At 29.2% G+C, this 27,716-nt stretch overlaps 1 protein-coding gene and 1 long non-coding RNA gene across 2 annotated transcripts; one reads left to right on the top strand and one right to left on the bottom strand.

The window, feature by feature from the left end:
- Positions 1–5,733: 5,733 nt before the first annotated feature.
- Positions 5,734–19,116, bottom strand: LOC114940639 (uncharacterized). Its single transcript, XM_085486194.1, has 11 exons — positions 19,063–19,116; positions 18,595–18,804; positions 18,269–18,400; positions 17,470–17,712; positions 16,942–17,232; positions 16,407–16,535; positions 14,867–15,073; positions 9,752–10,160; positions 9,602–9,660; positions 7,665–9,514; positions 5,734–6,706 (listed from the first exon to the last, which is right to left on the bottom strand). The coding sequence occupies exons 2-10, from the start codon at positions 18,725–18,727 to the stop codon at positions 8,118–8,120; spliced, it is 3,000 nt and encodes a 999-aa protein (XP_085342320.1). The 5' UTR covers positions 18,728–18,804; positions 19,063–19,116; the 3' UTR covers positions 5,734–6,706; positions 7,665–8,117.
- Positions 11,952–13,724, top strand: LOC146721851 (uncharacterized). Its single transcript, XR_014925485.1, has 2 exons — positions 11,952–12,333; positions 12,593–13,724. It is a non-coding gene; the product is annotated as an uncharacterized LOC146721851 (long non-coding RNA).
- Positions 19,117–27,716: the final 8,600 nt, after the last annotated feature.

Raw genomic sequence — 27,716 nt, 5'->3', positions numbered from 1 at the left:
CCCCTTTTCTCACTCTTTCCTCCCAAAATACCTGCCACGCTTTCACACACCTGTCACTCACACTCTTACCGGAACCGGAAGCCATTCAAAGGTTTGTTATTATCTACAAAATTTACAAAAAATACATTATAAGCTTTCACATTTTGTAAAAATGATTAATAATTATATATTACAAAAAAGAATTTACCAATTGATTGTAATAAGTTTTTTCCAAACTTCTCATTTCGAATTCTATCGTTATTAATAGCTTCACTCCTTTTTTTCGGCTTTGTTTTATTTATAAAAGTACTGGTGTCTGGAAAAAAAATTAGAAACAAAACGATAGAATGTTTTTTAAAATGAATTATTCGTTACTGTTTTCTTTAATCCCTAAAAAATTACCTTATACATTTATTTTAGAGATTTTAAAAAGTAAAATAGCGCCAGATACTACCATGTCTCTTAATTTATAAGATAACTAATTTTAACAAAATTTCTATAATATAGCAAATAAATAATCTACCATACGAACCATTTGTTAAACGTGGAGAAGTCGGCAAATTACTGTTATCGTCTGATGATGATAGATTGTCCTTATCAAATAAAGAGCCGAACGTTTTTTTAATTATTTTCCTTTTATTTCTGTCATATCTGTCATTCTGCTTAGATCTGTCAGAATTTACATCGGACGAATATTCCGCCATTTTACATTTTTCTTCTGCTGTTGAATAATCATCTAAAACAAAATAAGTACAACAATGCAATAAATAGATTTTTCGTCAATTGATACATCAAAACACAATAAGTAATATATTTACTGAAAGTTCCATTTTGTATAAGCCAGATAGGATATGAAGGCCAAGAAGTATTAATTGCATCGTGATGTTTTATTGCAGCCTTCAATTTTTCAGATGTAAGCGTCGACGGCCAATAACATTTGTCATTTATTATCCAGTTTGATGGAACTACTTCAACAGAATCTTCATCGGTGAAAATCACAATAGTCCATGTCTTTGCCATTTTTCCTGCAAATTATTAACAATTTGTGTATGCAACTTCAAATCAATTATTTCAAATATTATAATTATTCGGAATTAAGCCGTTAACAAAGAACAGAAGGAAACTCGATTTTTTATCTTATCGTAAAATTTATTCGTTAGATATATATTCTCAGAACAATATAATAATATTTTTTGGAATATATATATATATATATATATATATATATATGTTTGCATAGAGTATTTTAGCGAGACCGGATGAAATGTTTTAATATCTTTGTATACATAGGTTTACATTGGTCCATAGATGTATACATAATGCAAATAATTTGTTTACATATGTTATTAATAAAGTTATTGCGAAAATTAAATACTGTATCTGTAGAGTATTTTATTGGTACCGTTTTTTTTTTGGTATCGTATATTAACGGTACCTTATATTCATATATACAGAGTGTCCGAAAAATCGCCTACTCTACTTCGGGAGGTGATTCAGGACGAAAAAAAAAGAAAAAAATGTTATATAAACATAGGTTTGAAAATAAGTCGTTCCCGATTTATAAACACTTTTATGTTAAAAAAATCATTTGTAGTACGCTTGGCATCCCTCTTTCTTAATTTTTTCTTAAATTAAGAAATTCTTAAATTAACGAAAAGCGCGCGCTTGTGTTGTCTAGTATATTAAAACATGGAATAGTATATTTTTATGAAATAACGCGAGCAAGCTTTATGGCGCCACATTTTTGTTATTGGCGTAACTGTTAGTATAAAACGTATTTACATTATATTATTATTAATTTCATTGTAAAATGATTAATGTTCACGATACGTGTAGCTTATTTTATTTTACTTATAATTACAATTTATCAAATTATGGATACAATAATACGAGTAAGTTGTATGACGCCTAATTTTTGGTATTAACGGGACCACACAAGACATTTTCATTTTGCATATGTATAAGCTGATTGGCTACTCAGCTTTTCGTTGCAACATAAGTCTTTTGTGCGAAGAAATCATAGTGTGGCAATTGAGGGCTAAAAGCGAATTGTAAAAAAAATACATTAATATTTTAATGAATATATGACATCAAACTAACATCATTTTGAATTTTCTGTTCTTCTTGGGTATTTCAAGAATCTTATTATTTCTACGTAATTTAAAAAATTATATTATAACAAACTTTAAGTAATGTTATTTTTCTGGAAAATTTGCGTTAATATGATGTAAATGCGCATTATATGAAACGGTCCTGTCAACAAAATTTTGGCGCCATAAATCTTGCTGACGTAATTTCGCAAAATTGATCAATACTATTCCATCTTTTAACAAATTCAAATATTAATATTTAATTAGATAACAAAATGGATGTCTTATGTTGGTGCTAAATATACGCATATTTTTTAATATGGTGTAAATAAACGCATTATATCAAAGGTCCCGCCAATAACAAAAATTTGGTCCCATAAAGTTTGTTCGCACTGTTTTGTAAAAATTCTCACTAATACAGCATTTTAGCATACTATTCGAATATTAGAAATAATTATTAAACAAATCGATTTTCTTATGTTGATACTAAATACGAGTTAAAAATACGTTGAGTTTACAATATCAACTTATGAGAAATTCGCTATATTGTTGGTATCAATTGTGTTATTTCCACGAAAATTTAGAAAAATAAATTAAAAATTGAAGCGAACTTTAAGTTGTATTATTGTTTCTCTTGAAATTAGACGTTAATATGTTGTAAATGTGCATTATATCAACGGTCCCGCCAATAACAAAAATGTGGCGCCATAAAAGTTCGCGTTACTTCGTGAAAATTAATACTATTCCATGTTTTAGCATATTAACTAAATATTAATAACAAAACGTTGGTAAACGTATTGATGAGATTATTTATTTTGAAATACTTTACAAATAATGTATATATATTTAAAATCGACTTATCTGAAGAATTTTTATCTTCGAGCGAAGTTGCGTGGGGGGAATCACAAAAAAAATAGAAACTTGTTTCAGTGAACAAACAAATATATATATATGTATTAACCCAACAGTACACAACGTTTTTTTTTTTCGCTCTCTTTGCGGTTCAACTAACACTTTGCCAAGACTGTCTTTTCTACCCGAAACGTTCGCCAGGACCGTTGCCACGAGTCTGATACGCACGTACGGTCGCTGCTTCCGCGTTACCGAAAGACGCGCGCGCTGCGCTATCGGTCCTCGAAACCGCGAGCGCTCTTTCTTTCTGATCAGGCGCTTCGCGCCAAGTTCGAATCGGGATTATTTCTTTTCTAACATTATCGATACAACATCAACTTAACAGAAATTTGCTACGTGGTTGAAGTATTATCAAAAAATTTTATACTTCAAAAATCGTTTATTTCCACGAAAATTTGAAAATTTATAACGAAACAAACTATAAATATCATTTTTCTAAGAATTAGGCGTTAATATGATTAAATACGCATCAAACCAACGATCTCGTCAATAACAAAAATTTGTAGACATAATAAGCTTGCTCGCGCTATATCGTGAAAATTGACACTATTCCACTTTTTAGCATATTATTCAAATCTTAATATGTAATTATTTAACAAAATCGATGTCTTAATTTGATGCTTAATAAACGTATGCTTAATATGATGTATGCGCATTATATATTTGTTATTAGCGGGACCGTTGGTGTTTATAACAATTGACCCGTTCGACTACAAACGAATCGAAAATCACTACAAACAACTACAAACGATTCTGAAGAAAACTGCGCAAGCGGATTTGCGATATCTTAATGTTGGGTGCGAGTCATTTAAAAAAATTTTTTTTATTAATTAAATTAACTACAAACGAAATTAATGTTACTACAAACAACTACAAACCAAATGCTATCGATTTCTGTATTAAAAAATTAATTTTGAAAAAGTCGGGTGCTAAGTTCACATAGGTAATTTTTTGGCTTAAAATTTTACGAATCAGGAAAAGCAGTCGCTCGGAAAGCAAAAGACTCAAGTTCGTTTCCCGATTCAGCGACATCGGATCAATATTTTTCTCGGCTACAATACTTTAGGGGGGTTAAATGGGAATATAGGAATAAAAATCTCGATTTGAGATTTATTCCTAAATAAAGCCTTAGCAACGGACCAAGCAATCTTCGTGCTTCGTGCACAATTAAGAAGTTATAGCGAAAAATTAATTTTCGCTATCTGACGCACAAACATCCGAATTCGGCTCGTATAACCTATTTATTTTAAATTATACATAATGTAATGTTTATGCTATGTTTTTGATAAAATACGTTGCAACAAAAAAATTGCTACAATATACGGACCGTATATTAAAGGGACACGAAATTATACATGGTTCCGATAAAATATAATGCATTCACATCGGCTTTTTCTCAACTGTCTTGATACACTACGGAACATGAAAAGTATTATTAAGACCGTCCTGCTAAGAGCCGAAGGTCCCGCTAAAATACGTTTCAATAAAAAAATGGTCCAGCTAAACTACATAACATAAACATGTATATTTGTATTGAAGAGTAATTATTTATTTTTTATTCTTTTCTCTAAAATATAAAATATATAATTATAAATGTAATAAACAGTTATTAACATATAGAACACATATCATATTGTTACTTAAAGAACACATATCACATTGCTACATGTTTTCTAGTTTCTGTACTAATTTTATGTCAAAAATAAATTTTTTTTACAAGCTGATTGTGTAAATTAAGAGATATACATATATATGTATACAAATATATAATATAAAAAATATTTGACAACGCGTATCAAATAAAAAATACATATTGATTTAATTACCTGTAACAAAAATTTCTCTATTATCTTGCAAATAACCATTCTTAAATTATTAATTATAGAAACTTCATGGAGGTTTTTAATAATTAATAACTAAAAACTTTTTTCGTGATTGTTTATATTGTAGAAAGTTTTTGTTCAGGACTTAATCTACATATATTTTATATTCGATACCAAAGATACTCTGTATACATATATATGTAAATACTATATGTGAATATTTATTGTAAAAATAAAATTAGAAGAGAACAGTACTTTTAAGAAGTACATTTATGATGAAAATAAGCTGCATATAACTATTACATATGTACTATTCTATTCTAATGTCATTTCGTTACATTTCGCAAGTAATAGAAAACAGACTTTCATATAAATTCATTGTTATATGTATGTAGCAAATTGTTTTATGTTTGATACTATCGTCAAATATTCTACGTGTATATTTTAAAAATAAAATTAGAAGAGAACAGTACTTTTAAAAAGTACATTTGATGAAAATAAGTTGCATATAACTATTACATATGTACTATTCTGTTCTAATTTCATTTTGTTACATTTCACAAAATAAAATTAGAAGAGAACAGTACTTGTAAAAAGGTACATTTGTGATGAATATAAGTTGCATATAAGTATTACATATGTATTACATATTCTATTGTAATTTTATTTCTTTAGATTATAATCTAATTCTAATTATTCTAACAATAAGTTATAAAAACATACTTTCTTATAAACTTATTGTTATATGTATCAAATAAAAAGAAACATTTTGTCAATAATATCAATTGTGATATTGCATTTGTACTACTTATGTTAACTTTATATCTACATCAACAAGTAAAAAAATAAACTTTCTTCTAAACTGATTATTTTTACATATATAAATGTACATATGTATATGTATATATATATACTGCACATACGTATATTAGCTTTTATTGCACTTCATATAGTACTATATTTCTATCAGTCTTGTATTAAATTAAAAAATACTCTTTTAAAATTACCCAGATAGCAAGTTGCCGGCAGGTTGTTGTCAATTTGCTCGAATTATTTTGCTTAAGTTGTTTTCCATATTGAGAAAAGCGGCTTCCGATTTTGCCTATTAGATTGTCGATTGTTATTGCTACCGATAATTGTGAACAACTTGAGAGCAACTTAAGAGCAACAGTTGCTGTCTTCAGAACCGTTTGTATAAAAGTTATTGGAAATTACAGAGCAACATGACAAAAACAATTTGCGGTAACTAGTGTAGGCAACTATTGTCCGTATAATGCCTTTATGTTAATCTAAACGAAATTACTATTATCTCGATGATAGCAACATAATGACAACTGAATGAAAACTTGTGTCAAGCAACGATTTTCTTTCTTATGCCAAGGGACGCTTTGCTATCTGGGTATTTTTATTTATATATATGTATGTATACGTATATATATGTATACTATTTTTATTGCACTATATGTTGTACTTTTTCTAACAGCCTTCATATTTTTGCAATAGTCTAGTAGTCTTTTCAATAAGTTTTCTAATTGTTTTTTCCATTATATTATAAACGATATGTAGCATCAAACTAAATCAATATTATCTAAACAAACTAAACGTAATAAATGATATGCGTATCATTAAATAATAAACTTTATATAAACTATAACAAGTTTGACAACTATGTATATAATTATGTTTAAATTTTTATTCGCTTCATTTTAATACGTTTTTGATTGTGTATCCATGTTTTAATCACAGGCACGCTTCGATGTCCCAATGTATCAGAATGCTTTTTAATCAATTTTCCAATTTCATTGAATGTAGGTAATTTGTTGTCATTGGAATTTATATAATGACCAAAAGCATCTATAACGATACGTTTTTCATTTTGTGTCCATCGACTGCGACTAGATACTGGAAATATTAAAATATTTATTACATATATATACACATTATACATAATTTTCTAGATTTACATATAATATTTAATTGACATTTTATAAAATATATCAAGATTTATATTTACAGAGTATATGACGAAAAGTTTTGAATTAAAAATATACATGTAAATTAGGTCATCCAAAGCAAAAAGTTTTTTATTTTGTTTTGCAAACTATGCAAATTTCAGAGTTATTAATTAAAACATTCTTTATACATATATGGTTAAAACTTAAAATTTTTCGTGGCTTGCTAAATAATGGTAGATGACTTTTGTTCAGAATGATCAAATCTACATGTATACTTTTTACTCAAAACTTTTCGATATACACCTTAATATAAATAGAAATATATATACAGAATGGATTTTTTGACAGTTTAATCAATCCACTGGAATATTTCAGAACTCCTAAGTTTAAGACAAAAATGTTTCAAGTAAGAGTTATTTGATGTTGAAATCATCTGACGGTGATCTTTATTTGACTACATGAATCGAAGTCCTGAGGGTTATATTTCAAGGTACACTTTATTTTTTGAAATAAAATCACTATAATTTTATATAAATCGATTTCTTCTATTTTGCATAAAAAGTTATGAGTGGGATGACCATAAAGTGATTGATTAGTTTACAAGATATTTTGTATTTTATTGTGACATAATTTTTCATCAACTATGAAATATCTTGTAAAATATTTATTTTCCGATACTCTTTCCTCAATACTTTTATGCACAAAATAATAAGAGAAATTAATTGGTGCAAAGAAAACACTGTTGTTTTCAAGAAAAAATATATAGCTTCTAGTTACAAATAACATATTTTTAAAAAAACGACTATGTATTTTCTTTACACCAATTGACTTCTATAAATAAAATATAAAATCATAACCTTTGTACATATATGTATATTATTATTGCAAAATAATATTTTACTTACTCTTTTTGTTTTGTTGAAAATTTTGTAAACGACGTTTCTGATCAACCACTTTTTTCTTAATATTTATCATGTTTTGATCATTTTGCATATTATCATCTAAATGATTAGTATCTGACAATATATCATTCGATGATGGTTCATCAACATCTTCATCTACATTTACATTAACAGAAATTTACATTATATTTAAGTTAACAGAATTTATAAATTCTATCACCGGTATTCATTGTACAATGTTATATGTAAAACTGTTTTAATTTTATCTTTAGATACTGTAAACGCTGTTTTATTATATACTACATATCATCTGAAAATAAACTTAAGACAGCCTTAAATATAAAATCAAATTACGAATGTTCTCTTATATCAAAGAAACCAATATGATCTTAAGTTTTAAATTAGATTCATTCCTTAATCACTACTTGACTAAAATGTGATTTAAAAAATTAAATTTTATTTGTGAAGGAATAAAGTACCTTGTTGAAAATCTCGAATGACTTTTCTAGATGCAATTTCTTTATTAATTGTATCATCGTGAGTTTCTGTAGTCTTCGCTGTATTTTCAACATCTGAAAGTTCAGAGTCAGAATCATCATTACTATCACTTTCATTTATATCGGCTCCTTGTGCGGCTTCCAGATATTGAGATATTTCTAAGATTTCTTTTTCAATAACAGGTTGTCTATAGTGAGATAAATGAATTTTATCGGCATGGCCCATAAAATTTGCAAGCGTTGAAACTTCATTTTCAGATAGATTATAATGAACACAAATTGTTGCTATATGCTTCCGTAATTCAGTCGCACAAATAGTTTCTGGATTTTCTGCGCCACTATCTACTGCATATTGCCGTAATAAATCACACGCTAAAAGATATCGGTGTTTATCTTTTTGAAGCGAAGGAAGACCAAATAGGTATGAATTCTTCGAAGAAACTTTTGCAGCCTTTCTATGCTTTAAAATCATTTTGATGCAGTCTCTTAATTCTTCTGTTAGTAAGACTGGTACCGTTCGTCCAAGTTTACCTCTGAGGGTAAATCGCACATATCTTTTAGCAATTTCTTTGGCACGTGCTGAAAGCGCTTTATACATGTCGTTTGTCTGATAATTAATACCTTGATACGCCTTATAATCCTCGATTAACGTCCTTTGTATCTCTCCGGCTCTACGACGATTAAACACTTGTACTGAAGTCAATGTAGATTTCGTAAGCGAAAGCCATGCATCATAGCAGAACTTTTCTTTCAAAAAATTATAAGCTGTTTCACGTTCTTGTTTTAGAAAATTATGAAGCTTAATAATATCTGCTTTACAGGGTAACGTAATCTTTTTACGTCTTAGATTTCTAGTCATTGTTTCTGATATTGTTTTTGATATACGTGTTGCAAAATCTTCGGTAAATACTTTCAAAAAGTCTTCAGCACGTAACTTCCTTTCCTTGTCTTCTTTTCTAATACATCGATTGATTAAAAGTTTACCCACTTCTTTTAGTAAACCTCCAAGTCCAGAAGCCAGTGAAGGAGTTTTGAAAAATTTTCCACATAAAGATAAACCGGCTAACGTATTAATTGCTTCAATGCAAGTATTGCTGTATCGGGGGAAGTAAATGGAAGCAAAATCCGTAATATCAGAATTTTTACATTTTATTACTTGAAGCAGACGACCCATTCTTCTTAATTTTTGTCTAATCAATGTATCATTGTGTTCAGATGTTTTATATTTTTCGCACTGTTGATTACCAAATGCTATTATTAGTTCGTCGTAACGGATATTTCTTACTATATCATCTTCTCGTAAAAGTGGGAAAACTCGTAATCTTAGAGCATTGCTTGCCTCATTATGTATACGTCCTATTATTTATCTTCCTAAAATTGATATTGATCTATTATCTTTAACTTTAATCATTTCTTTAATGCATCTTTGATAGTGATGTCTGCTTGTAACTTTTAGAATGAAAGCTTTACATTTTGGACATACGACGTATTCAGAAGGTATCCTGTTGTATTCTTTCTTTGAACGTCTTTCTACTAATAATTCACCATCATTTCGTGCACAATCGGTATTAAAATAGAAATCTCCACGTCTACGTATCGTTTCTAAGATCTTTTCTTCGTTCTGCATTCCCTTTTGGCATGTGTTTAAATTTTTGAACTTCTAATTCATTCGCATGTACTCTCTCAAGATGACGAGCTATTTTGCTCTGAAACGTATTGCAATACATACAGAAATGCTTCTTGTTTCCTGCACCAACTGATGTAACAAACATTTCAGTGTCATCCCGAGCACATTTCCCAGATACGTTTAGTGACATTGATATGTCTAATCCACTAGAAGTATTTGCCGAACTGTTAGTTTCTTTAGCAAAAGAATTTCTTGTCTGATTCATCACAGGTTGAACGAAACTTTCATTAGACGAAGTGTTTGATGGTACGTAAGATGGATCCTCATCGCTAACATTTTCAATGTTGTCTTCCATAGTATTATTATCAAGACACGCTAAAAGAAGAGAAAAATATGCATGTTAAATAACAAAAAAAATTATAGATTTTTTAATACGTAAGAAATTATACAGAATGCTTCGTTAAAAAAGATTCACACAAATATTTCAGAAACTTTGTTATTTTAAAAAGTAATTTAAGTAAAAGTTATTTGTTGTTGAAAGAGTCATCTGATGGTAATATTTATTTGATTTTGCATCAAAATCCAAATGTTATTTCAAGATGAACTTAATTTTTTAAATCACTGTAAATAATTTTATATCGATTCCTTCTAATATTTGGAATAAAAGTTGAAGGATAATGTGATCAAAAAGTGAATAATTTGAGATATGTTGTACTTTAATATGACAATTTCACATAAACTATAAGTTCTCGTAAACTATTAACTTTTTGGTCATCTTACTCTCATAAATTTTTATACCTAATATTGCAAAAACTTAATTTATATAAAAAAATAATAGTGAAGTCCGTTTAAAAAAATTAAGTTGACCTTGAACTAAACTTCTGGATTTTGATCTAAAGTCAAATAAAGATCATCAAACGAGTTCCTTAACATCAAATAACTTTCACTCAAAATATTTTTTAAGATAAAGCAAATAAGTTTCTGATATATTTCTGTATATCTTTTAAAATGGGTTACTCAGTATGATTCATATAGTTAACGAGATGCTAGACGCCAGTATAATTGCTTTTCTAATTTACTCTTTATTTATTATTGGTTAAACATACCATTAGAGGAGGTGAATAGTTTTCAATGTGAAAATATAAATGCAAATGAATGGAAGGCTATCTAATATTATAAAACTCAACAAGAGTTTTCATGTAACTTTGGGCAGTTTTCCATTCATTAGCGTTTGTATTTTTAGTGTTAAAAAACCAGAGTAACTTTAAAAGCAGTTATTTCTGAGTTAGCATCCCTTTAAAGTTTCAAGATATTTACTATAACCGTCCTCGTTTGATGACGTCAGAAACGAGAAATCGCATTCAAAAGTATTGCAGTATATATATCTAATAAATAAAAAATATATATAGAAATAAAAGGATATATCCATAAACATTTGCAATCGATTTAGCAATTTGTGAAATGTTCTTATGAGTATCTTTTTTGCTGTGTTAGTCAATAAAAAATTGTAAAATTAATGTAACATCAAAATCATGCAAAAAGATCAAACATAACTTTCACCTGTTGTTATTTATTGATTCTTATAGCAAAAATTACATCTTACAGTAATGAAAGTTTTTGGAGCATTTTATAAATTCATTGAGTTGATCACATATCGTATTACGGATATACTTTTTTATGTCAATGTATACAGTAAGAAGTTCCAGCATGTAATTTCTTGCTTCTGACGTCATCAAAAAATAAAGAAGCCTTAATTACCAATTAAATATATGTATACATAAGCATTCCCAGCTAGCCAAGAGTGATAAAATCACGTTTCGTTAAAGCTTTTCGGCAAAGTTTGCTTTAATTTTAACAACAATTTTCTGGCAAACATTTGCCTTGCTTCGTCTTGTCTAAATATTTCGAACAAATTAACGGCAAAACTTTTCGTTATATGATGCTGCAATTAACAGAGAAAAGTTTGTTCGTAAATTTTACTTATAGAAGAGAGCAAATGATGGTATCATGGTGAAATACAAACTTTACGTCAATAATAGCAAATCTTGTGATACACGATATAAAGCAAATTTGTGACAAAAACAGAGCAAATCTTGCCATGCACGGTATAACAAACAATTTACGAAAAAAATAGAGCAAAGTTAACTCTGATACGATAAAACGCAATATTCATGCAAATAACAGAGCAAACCTTGCTGTGCATGGCGTGATAGCAAATTTGTGGCAAAAATAGAGCAAAGATTTGTTCTGGCATGATGAGACGCAAAATTTACGCAAATAACAGAGCAAACCTTGCCGTGCATGGCGTAGTCATGTGTCACATACGTTTGCGCGCTTTTAATGCGCGCTACTACGTTTGCGCGAATTTTTGTCCTGTAACCTCCAGCACTGTTCCCGCGTTCTTCCAAATTCAACCACCGTGAGTGCTACCATACGTGCCGCAAGGTTATCACAGAGGTTATAATTCTAGAAGCTTCCCACATTTTTGAGACGAGCTTCCAAGTTCTAAGTGCCGCAAGGTATCGCAGAGGATTAGAAGATTTTTCAGGCAAGTATGAAATCAGTTAAATATTCTGTTTCGCGTAAATTTTTCCACCGGTTGTCTGCGAGACAACGAAGGCGAATTACTTTGGAAATTAAAAATACTTTACATTCAAATGTTTCACAAGATCCTGTTACGCACAAACAGTTGGATAATGCTGCTTCCTTTAACGTTGCTGATTCTTTTCGGACAGACAATAAAGTTTCTTTTACGGACAATATAGTATTAGATATATTCGTACTATTGTATATATTGTATATTTCAGGTGTTGCTGTTATTATTAGTTGAGAACTCCCAAGACGAAATTAATGGTGTTCAACTTGGCTCAGCGTCCAGTAACATCGTCAAGAAATAAAAATCGTTTCCGTTATTCAATAATTAGATATATCACCGTTAAGGCCTGAAAAACTCAATCAATCAGATGTCGCAGATGAACTGACAGAACATCTTTTTTTTCGCTATTAGACAATAATGCGTTACTTTACGCGTATTTAGGCGGCGGGAAAATTGATACTATTTATTGCAGAATTATAATGGCTTTAATATAATTAACATATATAGTTAATTTAAAATCTTGATACTATAATACAGTCATTTGTCATGTTTAAATTTGTAATCTCTTTTCAAATATAATAATTATAGACAAATATATATCTACAGACAGTATATTTATATTTATATAGATAATATATTTATATTTGTCTATAATTATTATATTTGAAAAGAGATTAAAAATCTAAACATGTTACGAATAATTCTAAGGCTCAAGATTTTAAATTAACTATGTTGATTATATTAAGGTGCGTACAGACTTGCAACAGAACATCGTAACGTAACGCCGTTGCGTGACATCGACGCAATGTATGGACAGTACCTCGCACCAAACATTTAAGCGTTACGGGGTATTGTCCATGCATTTCGTCGGTGTTACGCGACGGTTTTACGTTAAGATGTTCTCTTGTAAGTCTGTACGCACTTTTAAGGTCATTATATAATTCTGCAATAGATGGTGTCAATCTTCCCGCCGTCTAAATACGCGTGAAGCAAAGCACAATTGTCTAAGGCCGATATTACATTCATACTACAAAATGATGGTGGTCGGACGTAACGATTGAATATTAGATAGAAACTTTAGAAATTCTCTATTCGTTAACCAATTGCTACGTTCGACAAACTCGTCGTACGATATATGTAATATCATTATAATAGCGAAAGAAAAGGTAGCTTCGGTCAGTTCCTTTCGTGACGCCGATTGATCGAGTTTTTCAGGATTGAGCAGTGATATATATACTAATTAAATAGCGGTCTATATATACATATAAAACGCTTATGTCTTTATATATATGATTATAAATTATAGATATCCGATTTTTTAAAAATAAAAATTTGAAGATAAATATATGGAAATAAATATAAAACATTTTTGATAATAGAAACTTTAAAAAAATTGCTTAAGTATTATCCCTCTATTTAGAGAGATTAATATATAGTATTAATTAAATTTGATATAATCAAATATATAAGCAAATTTGTAGCAAGAACAGAGCAAAGGTTTTAACAGTGCGGATTGTAATTAATAATAAAATAATGAGCTCATTAGAAGGACTTTAATAGCATTAATTAAATTTTATATAAATAAATAAATAAAAAAATAATTAAAATTCTATATATTTTTATTAATATTAATAATAATAATAAAATATAAGAAAATTTAATTATTTTTATCTATTTATATAAAATTTAATATACTATTAATTAAAATCTTTTTAATGAGCTCATTAATTCATTAAATTATTATATTAATTACAATCCGCACTGTTACGACAACCTTTGCTTTGTTCTTGCTATAATTTGCTATTAAAGTCATGCACAGCAAGGTTTGCTTTGTTATTTGCGTGAATTTTGCGTCTCATTGTGTCAGAGCAAACTTTGCCCTGTTCTTGCCACAAATTTGCTATCACATCGTGCACGGCAAGGTTTGCTTTGTTATTTGCGTGAATTTTGCGTCTTATAGTGCCAGATCAAACCTTGCCCTAATCTTGCCACAAATTTGCTATCATGACGCGCACGGCAAAGCTTGCTCTGTTATTTACGTGAATTTTGCGTCACGCTGTTGTGACAAACCTTGCCAGCAAAAGCTCAGCTTAATGCGGACACACCTTGTTGCAATTTTGCTACAAAGGCCTGCTCGAGTTTGCCGCAATCTTTGTGCAAAGTTTGTATCATTTTGCTAGCTGGGTTTTAATTATATTAAAAGAAGATAATTTATAAATGAAATATACTTATATTAAAACAACAAAATTTGTTGAAAATATTGAATAAATATAACAAGATCGTATCTTCTTTAAAATTAAACAGGTGCAGACAGATTCTAAGCAAAGTCTGTTATAAATTTTTGATGTCAAAATGGTAACTTTAACATAAGATCAGGTTCTATCTGACGATTTTGCAAAACTGTTGCCAAAAATCTGACATAGCCAGCTGACATTTTAAGTGCAAATCAAGCAAATAGTTATAAAAAATATATTTTTTTTCTAACCTTCATTGAGATTTCCATCGTCATCCTGAATGCCTATATCTGATATGTTTAATGATGTAGATGACATGTTATATTCTTTAGTAACATACTTTGTTGTCTCATCTACAGATTGAATAAAATTTTCTTCTGTGTTTGATACATAAGGTGGATTCTTATCATAAATATTTTTTGAAATGTCTTGTATAATATTATTATTATTGAGGTATGCTAAAAAGAGTAAAGAATAAGGATTAAATATCACAAAAATTATACATTTGATTTTAATATATTAAAAAATTGATATTAATATATAAAAAAATTATATTATTTACATCAATAATTAATAACACAAGTTGACAATTAAAATTTTTTTTGGACTATCTCAAATAAGCAGGATATCTTAAAAGATTTTTGCACGATGAAATCAAATTCAAATTTGTCTATTAGACGTAACACTTTTGACTAAAATTTCGTCGAAGGTTTCAATGATTTTGAGATAATTTATAACATTATAAATAATAACAAATAATTTTTAGCGCTCTGCTATGTTAAATAACAAATTTAAAAGATAGTAATCGGCGACACAGAGCAACCGCGGATGTCAGTGCGCGAAGACCGCGAAAATTTTGATTTTTCGCTGTCTTATACCTGTGCACAAGGCACGAAATTTCTTAGCAATATATCGAAGAATTATTTAGGAACAATCTCTTGGTTTTTGAGATCTTAATTCCTACGTTCTTTTTACCCCCCTAGAGAGATGTAGACAAAAAAAATATATCGGTCCGAAAAAGTCGCTGAATCGGGACATTATAAATAATACTTTTGCGTGTGGCATTGATAAAATTAAAAAAACTTCTCTTTTAACGAAATTAATAAATTCGGTTTCAGCGCGCAAATATCCTTCAGGTTTACTATATCCAGTACGAGATAGTACGAATAAAATAAAATTTGTTGGCTTGTGTAACCAAATACATAAAAATTTAAGTTATATTGAAAAAGATTTAATAAATCAGTTATTTTTTATATTTAAATTTAAATAACAGAATAAATTATACAAGATCGCATCTTGTATATTTTCTGCTTTTACATTATGTGTTATTGCAATTTAATATAAATAAGAAGTCAAGAACGATGGAAAATTACTTTGATAGATTGATGATCAGATGTATCATGTATTTTTCGTCCTCTGTTGAAATTGGTTTTCTTTGAGATATAGCTTACTTAAACAACATAGAATTAAAGAGAAATTTAGAATTTGCAAAATATCTAAAATAATTATTTTATATAGTACACATCTGCATCGTGCATGGAATGTATAACAAAATATATTATATATGTTATATATGTTAAAACTTAAATCAAGTATAAAATTCTTAGGTGTACAATAAAAGAAATATAAAGAGATAATTATATTTACCAAATATTTAGAGATGTATTTTACATACAAGTAATAATAGCTATTATAATTATATTTTAAATATAGAGTGAGTGAGCAGTTTTTTAAAACATAATGTGTATATTTGTACAAGAAAATTATAATTATTTTGAAACAATAACATACCTGTAGTGGAAACAGGTGCACTTATTTCAGAATGTTTAGAAATTTTATCTTCTACAATGGTGGGTTCAAATAAGTCGCAATCTTTATATACTTCCAATACATTGCCATGCCAGTTACATGAACATTTATCTAAAATTATATATATCATATACAATTCATATTAAAAGATAAAAGTAAAGATATAAATATACTGTTAATCTATAAGTAAAGAAATAAACATATTGTTATATAACAAAAGGATCCACTACAGCTAAGTATAACTTTTTACAAAAGAAAAACTATATAAAAAATTACGTAGAGAAACTAAAACAGAGTTTATTTTTACAAAGATCTAAATATCTAAATCAATCAAGTCCAATGCAAAATGGTATGGATGTTCTGACATTAACATTCACCAATAATCTTTAGATGTATTTTTTGAAATAGTACAGTCAATTAAGCGGTAGGAAACAGACCCATAGATATCTATTTCATTTTAAGAGCAGGCTGAATAACTCAGTGCAGTTTAAAAATAATTTTGTTGTTTATTACATACCTTCATCGAGATTTCTTACTTCATCCTGGATATCTATGTCTGATATATTTACTGACGTTGATATGTCAGATATATTTAATGACGTTACTATGTCTGATGTATTCAATATTGATAATAGACTAGAAATATTTGCTGAGCTATTAGTTTGTTTAGCAACAGAACTTGTTGTCTGATCTATCACAGGTTCAACAAAATTTTCACTACATGATTTATTTGATGATACATAAGATGGATCCTCATTGTAAACATTTTTTTCAATTTTCTCTCCTATAGTATTACTATTAAAAATTCCTAAAAAAGGAAAAAATGCACATAAAATATGACAAACATTATAGATTTTGACAAACATTATAGAATCTTATAGATTTTGTGCTAATAAGTCAAAAAAGTACGACATTTATTCGTGTAATTAAGTAATTAATTAAATACATTATTTCAATTAAATTAAGAATTAAAAATTTTATTTAAATACAGATAATTAGTAATCTAATTTGCATGCAGTTATAGAAATTAAATTTCTTTTGTAACCTTCATTGAGATTTCCATTGTTATCTTGGACATTTTTGTCTGGTACATTTATTGACATTGATATATGTAATCGATTAGAAGTATTTGTTGAATTATTAGTTTGTTTAGGAACAGAATTTGTTGCCTGATCTATCACAGGTTCAACAAAATTGTTATTTGATGAATTATTTGATGATTCATAAGATGGATCCTCATCGCAAACATTTTCACTACTGTCTTCCATAGTATTACTATCAAGACATGCTAAGAAAGAAAAAAATAGTTATGAATATAAATATGAAGATAGATATCTCACAAAACTATAAATTTTGTTCTAATAAGTAAGAAAATATGACCACATTATTCGTATCATAAATTATTACAATAATTAAATATATTAGCATTTCAATTAAATTAAGAAATATTAAACATATATACATATATATAATATAAACTAACTATGACATAACTATGACTAACTATGGCATAAGAAATATTAAGAAACGTCGTGAAAATTAATAAAAGTTTATTGGATGTTTGGTCGATTATTTGATATTCCTTATTTTATTGACTAGCAATTGCGAATATTTATAAAATATTAAGTTATTTAAATATGGCTGCTTTTGCGAGAGAATGATCATGATCAACTGCAGCGCAGGATTAAAATAAATCCAGATTAAATTGATCAATTGCAGCGCAGGATTATTTTAATCTGTATTTTAAATCTATCGCAAAAGCAGCCACGATGATTAACAATAATAATTTGTAGTAATATAAAATAAACTATACAAATTATTTATTCAAATAAATTCCACCTTACCTTCTTGATTCTGGATTTGAAGCAAGTTTTGTTTTTTGTGCACATTGGGCAAAGTAACACGTTGTAATATAATTTTAGGTACACACAGGTTAGTTAAAGAATGCTTAATATCATTAAGTACAGTAATATTTTCTGTAATAAACAATAGAATATTAAAATATTAATAAAAGATTTTCAAATAATAATAAATTAATGATTGAGAGAGAGAGAAAGAGAGAGAGAGAGAGAGAGAGAGAGAGAGAGAGAGAGAGAGATACGACAAATCAAATAGTTTATTTGGCTATTTCTAATCTCTTTTATGATATATATAGGATACATATACTTACTATGTTGTGCTATGATCCGACAAGTATACTTGACATTTTTATATTTTGCCACACATTCATTTTTATTTTTTTTAACGTTTTCTGATTTACAAATATGATAGATCCCATCATTGAATAATACGAGAGCAAACATTGTGTATGTTTCTTAATACATAGTACGATACATGTGGCAATATCTATATATTCCTTTTCCTCCTTTTTTATAAGCACCTATTTTTTATATTGTAATAAATGGTATTGAAAGTATTGCACATTGTTATAAAACATTTACTAATGTGATAAAGAAGTGTATATGAAAAAAAGAATAAAAAAGAATGTAGATATTTCCGCGTGTACTATATTTATGTATTAAGAAACACACGCAATGCTTTTTCTATTTGTTTTATAACAATACTCAAAATAATTGTAAATTAATTACCACTTCAGATACAAAAATTTATTGAAATCGTTATCTAATTATTAGATTACCTTCATATAATTTTAAACAAACACTAAATGACCGTTACCACCGACGATGAGATCTCTTGTCTCTCGTCGGTGCCGTTACTAATTTGTTATTAAGGTCCGGTTTTCATAGACCGATCTCAGAACCTATGTGAACTTGGCATCCAATTTTAAGACTCGTATTCATAATCCGTTCTTATATTTAAGATCGTCTTAAGACATCGTTCAACCAATCAAGAGATGCTATGCGGCCATTTGATTGGTTGAACGAGGTCTTAAGACGATCTTAAATATAAGAACGGACTATGAATACGGGCCTAAGAAAATGTATTTTTTAGAAATGCATTCGATTAAGGATGTGTAGGAGATACAATCGGAGACAAAAGCACCAACACTATTCATCTTATAGAAAATCTGTACATGTTATAAGAAATTGCTATAGTTTAATTGCCTAAGTTTAGTTTTTAGCTGTTTCCAGCGTTGACATAACGAAATGCTCAGAAATCGGAGAAAAAGCCAGAATGTCAACAAATTATTATTATTTTGTTCTAAATAATTTAGTAAATCCTATTAAAATTTTGCAACATTATCCCTTAAAAATCCAATTATACATGTAAAAAATTTTGAAATACATGGTATCATTTTTTCCATATTTTTGACGTAATTTAATAGATCCTAATAATGATTTTTTATAAGATATGTAAAATTAGCAAAAATTTAAATTACAATAACTTTTAAATGAGTTAGTAAATTAAATTCAAATTTTAACAGTAGCTTTAGTATTAAAGTGGAAACGATTTACATATTTATTTATATTTTGATGAATTTTGTTCCATTTTTAAATGTCTCCTATACATCCTTATAAGCATTGTTTGCACTTGTTTGTACCGTCTTTGATTTCGTTTGTACCCGAAAATATTGCAAGTTATAAGAGTTAAAAAAATCGTCAGCATCTCATTTTGAGATATTGTAATTTTTTTAATGCAGGTTGATTCAGCATTATTTGTGCCCGTTTGTATTGCGTTTCGTTTTTCTCACCCCATGGGGGTGAAAGTACCAAATTTTCTTCCATAACCATAGCATAAAATTAGCGTAGACCCTGCGGACAATAGGCAAAATATTAGAAATAAATATTAAATATTAGGAATAAGAATTATTTTTAATATTAGGAATAAGAATTATTTTAGAATAATAAAATCGAAAAGACGGATATAAAAATACAAATTCGGGTATAAAGGACTTTTATTAGCTTATATAGCTCTTTTACTAGTCCTTTATATTTGAATTTGTATTTTTATATCATTCTTTTCGATTTTTTACTCCACAATATTTCTTATTCTTAATATTTAATATTTATTCTTAATATTTTGTTTATTGTGCGCAGGGCTTAATCTAATTTTATGCTATGGTCCTGGTAAAATACGTTGCATTAAAAAATTACTAAAATACGCGGACCGTATATTAAAGGGACACGAAATTATACATGGTTCCGATAAAATACAATGCATTCGTATCGGTTTTATCTGGACTGTCCTGATAAACTACTGAACATGAAAAATATTATCAAGACCGTCCAGCTAAGAGCCGAAGGTCCCGCTAGAATACGTTTCAATCAAAAAATGGCCCAGCTAAACTACGTAACACAAACATATATATATATATATATATATATATATATACAAGGTGGGCCATTTTAAAAAATACGATCAATTTTCTCGTAAACTAAGCAAAATATTGAAAAATGGTTCAGACATATGTTGTATGGTTTCGAAGGGGCTATAAGATGGTGCCATTGATTTGACCTTGGATATTTATTTGAAGATCACGCAAAGGTCACCTCAATTTTTTTAAATGGCACCCCCTATTTTTTATATACACCAGGGAAAAAAAACAGAGAGAAGCAGAAAGTACTACGGGAAGTAGAGCAGTCAAAAGAAAGCCCTTTGAATTTTATGAAAATATGCAGTTTTTGGAACGGTTCATTAAAAGAAGAAGGTATGTACAAATCCCTAATGCTTGTATTTTTGAAATTGTATTATTAATATATTGTACCTATGTCATGATTTATATATTTATATATTTTAAAAATGAAAAAAATTTATATATTTATATTTTATAAGAGAAGACTTCTCTTACAAAGTATAAATATATAAGAAGATTTATACTTTATAAGAGGAAATTAAAACATGTTTGTGTGAATAACTACGTCGTACAAAATAAACATCTAGATAGTAATGCACGCGAGCTATTTAGTTCAAGAATATTGCAACTTCGAGTTTAAATATATGAATATCCTAAAAAAATCATAAAAATGAAAAGGTCAGGCCATGTTCAAAAGAAAGTACTCAAAAATTTAAACCTTTAAAAATTTAAACGATCTAATAATAAATTATCACGAAAAGTAACTGATATGTTATTTAAGGTGCCAGTTCAAAGTGAACATACGTAAAGTGTATATTATCTAAATTTAGTAATAATATATTACCATGAAAAGTAACTGTGATATTTTATTCAAGGTGCAAGTTCACATTGAACATACATACATATAAGTAAAACTGATTACAATTTGATTCTAGAAAATAAGTGCGATATGTTATTCTTAGTGCACAAAATATAATAGTCGTTTATAGAGATTTGATTTGAAATTCATACTAGCCCGTACAATGAAAAATAATTGCTCGTAATTCCAGAGTACCAATTTGTTAATGACTCAGAAAAATAACATGGCGGCCTGCTCTCAAAAAACTATGATGTTTCTCGATGTCCATTTAGAAATAATGTCGAAGCTCTTACAGAATAATTACTACAACATTTGAAGTACAAAAAGTATTACATGAGAAGAAGATTAGATTAGAATAAGGATTCAACGTATTTTTAAAAGCTCTACACACAACGAAGTGAATATACAAAACTATATACAAATATCTTTTTCTTCTGTGTTTCTGAAGAAAATTGTAAGTCAAATGAAACCTTGCTATTCAAAACCTATTCTTCATGATCGCAAGACACTATTTTCTATTTAAAAGACGTCTGCTAAAATTTTAATAAATAGATATTATTTATGATAGAAATAAAGAATTTGTGCTTTACAGTATATGGATAGTACATGGTTATTTCAAACACTGAACCGATGCATACAACAAAACTTTTCTCTGTCTGTTCAATAAATTACTGATAATGTTAAATCGCAATCACATATGCCACCTTGCCTAGGTTAATGATGGTCATTAACGGGAAATTTTACTAAAAAAGGATTGGAGATTTTTAATTTATACAATTTTCACAACTCTTATTTCAATTATTTATTCTATCCATCGAAAGTTTTTTGAGAGCAGGCCGCCATGTTATTTTTCTGAGTCATTAACAAATTGGTACTCTGGAATTACGAGCAATTATTTTTCATTGTACGGGCTAGTATGAATTTCAAATCAAATCTCTATAAACGACTATTATATTTTGTGCACTAAGAATAACATATCGCACTTATTTTCTAAAATCAAATTGTAATCAGTTTTACTTATATGTATGTATGTTCAATGTGAACTTGCACCTTGAATAAAATATCACAGTTACTTTTCATGGTAATATATTATTACTAAATTTAGATAATATACACTTTACGTATGTTCACACTTTGAACTTGTACCTTGAATAAAATATCACAGTTACTTTTCATGGTAATATATTATTACTAAATTTAAATAATATACACTTTACGTATGTTCACTTTGAACTGGCACCTTGAATAACATATCAGTTACTTTTCGTGATAATTTATTATTAGATCGTTTAAATTTTTAAAGGTTTAAATTTTTGAGTATTTTCTTTTGAACATGGCCTGACCTTTTCATTTTTATGATTTTTTTAGGATATCAGTTACTTTTTAAAGTACAAATATATAGAGCAGCTTTCTAGTAATTCAAGTATCACAAATATATGTATTTTCGATTTTTATCACATAACTTTGTATAAGTAACAATTTATGCAATACAGTTCAAAATAATTGAAATATATATGGTATATATGTACATATATAAAATATATAATTATATTATAGTATACATATATATTTTTTATTTAATCATATATGTAAATGTTTGTATAATTGTAATAACTTTTAACGATACATTGCACATTTATTTCAATTGCAACAGAATGAATTTATATTCTTGTATAAATATTGAAAATAAAGAATGGGCCCCTCCATCGCCCATTCTCGTGAGAACGCAACCATATATTTTTTTTCGTCTCTCCGATTTTAACACGACATACATATTTCTGTCTGATAATTTTTTTCTTGATGATACTTTTTGAAATGTCATGAAGCCTAGGTCAAATAAGAAACTTATTGCACTCGTTTTAATGCAGCGCTTACAGCAGCTTTTATAAAGCGCCAGAGCAGCCGATATTTTATTTTGGCGCTTACGGCAACTTTTATACAGCACTAGAACAGTTGATGTTTTAATGTAGCGTTTACGGCAGCCTTTATACAGCGCCATTATTTAATCTGTTCTAAGAACAATATGTATGCCCCTTGTGCTCCTTTGGGCCATTTTTTCTTGAACACTTCCATATCATTAGAGTAATACCATTCCGATTTTGTGTCAGCTCTCAACATACACGTGTAGTGACCACGATTCATTTCTTCACCTTCGTGAAATATAGCGCTTATTACCTTGTACTTTTTTTTATTAATCGTGATATTACTCATCAGCATGGCGGTAATCCGATTGTTGATAATTTTTTTAGAAGCACCGTTTACAAAAGTATATAAATTGAGCTGTATTACTACGACGGATAAAGTTGATTCGATTACGGTTTTCTTTTTCAACACGGTACTCTTACATTCGTTACAATTGCCGTTTATCGTTTCCCATTTAAAAAATTCTACATTAATCAAACTTTGTAGAGTGACACCTTTTTTTCTTTTTAATGTCGAATGTATAGGTAATATTAACAAACTACTGCTTTCCAGCTTAGTTATATTGTAATTACATTTGACATTCGAGCAACATGTTACGTGCTTTAATTCGAGTTCTAATACATCATTGATGTCGGAATACGTCGACATTAGAGCCGTAAAAAATTCCGAAACATCTTGTTGTGTTCGTTCTTCGAAGCGTTTTCCGACAGATCTTCTAACCGCTTGAATGTTGCAATATTTACGTTCACCATACGCGCAGATGGCATCAGTCAATGCATTCGATGCTTTATTTTTCAGTATTTGTTGCCTAATACGTACGCAATGAAACGCACATTGTAATATTACATTAGCGTAACACGAAACAGCATCGTTATTGCAAAGGCCATATATTTTCCACGTAACTATACTTTCTGGTTCCTCACAATCATAATTCTGCACATCATCAATGATATTAGGGATAGCCCATCGACGATCGTACATTTTCACAACCTTTTTCTCGGATGGATTGATTTGTGGCAGTTCAGATTTGAATATAGATTTCAGTCGATTATATTCTACAATGGCTCTCGAGTTTGCTTTAACTGATGCTGGATTGAAATTTATCAAATGTAGGCCTTCCAATTTACTTACTCGTGACAAACCTACATAGGCTTGACCATCACTGAATACAGTCGTTCCTAAATCCATCATTGCATTGTTACATGTAATTCCTTGACTTTTGTGTATAGTTATTCCATAACTGAGAGACAATGGAAATTGTTTCCGATGTATCACTAATTTGTGGAATACTTCAAATTTAATATCTACTTTCGTTATTGCGATTTCTTTGTTATCCGAAATAACTATTTTGATGGAATCAATACGATTGCCGTCAGCAGAGCGATTAACTGCAACTACATTGCCTATCGTTTCATTGACAAGTCCCAAAGTTACGTCAATGTTTCGTCGAATCATCACTTTAGCGCCAATTTTAATCGCTATTACTCTTTTAATGCCAGCTGTTTCAGACACTTTATCATCTTTGTCTTCTAAAATTTTATGCACCTTTTTTTTCATTGCTGGAGCACAGTCGACATCATCTTCTGCTATCAGTAGAATTTCATCGCTGTCGATTTTATCGAGCATTGCTGTGTTCAAAACCTTGCACAAATAACACGTGGGCAATAAACAAATTGTATCAATCGGTAATTGATTCATATAAGTGCAAAGTTCATTCAATCTTTCGTCGCAACTACTTTCTTTAAAATTGATTTTTCTAGACTGAAGAACATTGATGTCAGAATCCGTTACTAAACCTATTCGTATTCTAGAAAGTATATCACGATATGTATTGTCGCATTTTTGTCGCATATTAATCAAAAGTTTGTCGTACTCGAACAATCTCCACAAATCACATCCACCCATGGTACCTAAATACTTCTGAATCTCTGATCGAGACATTTTAACAAACAAAAATTGTCCTTTTACAGGAGGAAGCTGCAACAAGTCCCCAAACAGGAGAATGTGTTTTCTGCCAAAGAAACCATCATCTGTATCTGTCGTATCAAAGATCGTATCTAGGTTTTTATGATTTTTTGGAGATAGGGTGAGAGAGGACGAATGAGGGTAAGAAAAGACGAGATAGGCGAAAGAGGGTAAAAGAGGACGAAATTGGATGAAAGAGGGCGAAAGAGGACGAAAGAGGACAAAAGAGGGTGAAAGAGGACAAAAGAGGGTGAAAGAGGGTGAGAGAAAATGAAAGAGAGTGAGAGAGGACAAAGGAGAGTGAAAGAGGACGAAAGAGGGTGAAAGAGGTCGAAAGAGGGTGAGAGAGAATGAAAGAGAGTGAGAGAGGACAAAGGAGAGTGAAAGAGGACGAAAGAGGGTGAAAGAGGACGAAAGAGGGTGAGAGAGGGCGAAAGAGAGTGAGAAAGAATGAAAGAGGGTTAGAGAGGACGAAAGAGAGTGAAAGAGGACAAAAGAGGGTGAGAGGGAATGAAAGAGGGTGAAAGAAGACGAAACAGGGTGAAAGAGGATGAGAGGGAATGAAAGAGGGTGAGAGAGAATGAAAGAGGGTGAAAGAGGACGAAAGAGGGTGAAAGAGGCGAAAGGTGGTGAAAGAGGACAAAAGAGGGTGAAAGAGGACGAAAGAGGGTGAAAGAAGGTGAAAAAGGACAACAGAGGGTGAGAGAGAACGAAAAAAACTGAAAAAATAGGACGAAAAAGGGTGAGTTAGGGCGAAAGAGGGGTGGGAGTGAGGGTGGAGGGTGGGGGGCGGAGGGACGGGATGTGGGAGGGAAAGGAGTGGATGGAAGTTGAGGAAGGCGTGAGTGAAAGGTGAGAAGAGATTTATATATATATTATATATATATATAATCCTGATGAGACGTCAGCGGACGCGGACAGAGAAGAAGAAGAAGAAGAAGAAGAAGAAGACGACGTTACTTCATTTTTCATGAAAAACGTCACTTTTTGACCGCTTGTATCTCCAGAACGACTTGACCGATTTTATTCCTTCTTGGCTCAAATTACTCGTGGCGATGCCGCCTTTCAGGTTATATTACGTGCAATTTAAAATTTTTTATATTTTAGTAGTTCTACACCCCCAAAAGATGGACTTTGATGGTGCAGGATAAGAGACTTGTAGTGTCTTTTTTAAGGTCTTTTAGGGTTTGAACACATGGCCGGAGACACTACCGCGTCTCCTGATATATAATAATCTATATGACAGCGCTCTTGCTCTATATACATATATATATATATATATATATATATATATATATATATATAAGTACCTGTGACAGATTGCTGCAACATAATAAAAATAATAATAATTTTTTTTTATATTTTCTTATATCTCCTAACAAAAACATAAAGTACCAATAATATACAATAACTGTTATTAATTATTATAATTTCCTACTCAATAATGTTACTATAATATAATACAACATGCCTTGTGCGTAATAGTTATATTGTTCAGTGAAAATTTAAATTATTACTATAAGATCTATCGCACATTGCCACAGGCAATAGGCAATAAGAACAGGAAATAACGTAGAAAGAAAAGACAAGAAATATCTCTTCTCTCTTTCTTTCCTACGTTATTTAATTCTGTTCTTATTATTTGTTGTCTGTAGCATTGTGCAATATATAGATCTTATAATTATAACTTCCCACAACAAAATATATTATGTATAACTACTGTTTTATAGTTTCCATGATATGTTGAGACACTACCGTGTGTTTTGTCTCGTGTTGTTTAATATTCGTCCTATGTTCTCTTATCCTATTTAATATTTAATTTTCCAATATATATATACTCAGACAGCATAAAATTGTCTAAAAGGTGACTAAAAAATGATATATTTTTTATAAAGATGTCTTTCATTGAGAGCTTATAGTCAAAGAAAAGATGTCTAATAGACGACATATGTCCGACTAAAAGTCATCTTACAGCCTTAACTTATAAGATATCTAAAAGACATCTAATTTTAGACATCTTATAATCGTCTTTTAAAAGATATCTAATTGTAGACATCTTATAGTCGTCTTTTAAAACTATATCTTGAATATGTTTTTGTTAACTTTATTTTATAAAAAATTATTTTAATTAAAAATTAGAAGATTAATTTTGTTTATATAAGACAACAATTTATATATATAAAAAGAAACATGTTTATTATATTTTTTTTATTACATAACATTATATTCTCTATTATATAATAAATTTTTAATTTTTTAAAATTATCTTTTATACTAATATGCATACATT

This window comes from Nylanderia fulva, unplaced genomic scaffold (genome assembly GCF_048542155.1).
Source record: "Nylanderia fulva isolate GAGA-0341 unplaced genomic scaffold, ASM4854215v1 Scaffold403, whole genome shotgun sequence".
Taxonomy (NCBI): Eukaryota; Metazoa; Arthropoda; class Insecta; order Hymenoptera; family Formicidae; genus Nylanderia; species Nylanderia fulva.
The sequence above is the reverse complement of the archived record's forward strand: the minus strand, read 5'-3'. Positions and strand labels throughout refer to the sequence as shown.

What these genes read in the sequence shown, in the direction of transcription:
- LOC114940639 (XM_085486194.1), bottom strand. Translation starts at nt 18,727, where the DNA reads ATGTTTGCTCTCGTATTATTCAATGATGGGATCTATCATATTTGTAAA. An exon ending in TCGGATCATAGCACAACATA is followed by an intron (nt 18,401 to 18,594) that starts GTAAGTATATGT and finishes TGTTTATTACAG; the next exon opens with AAAATATTACTGTACTTAAT. An exon ending in TTTCATTCTAAAAGTTACAA is followed by an intron (nt 9,515 to 9,601) that starts GCAGACATCACT and finishes GATAAATAATAG; the next exon opens with GACGTATACATAATGAGGCA.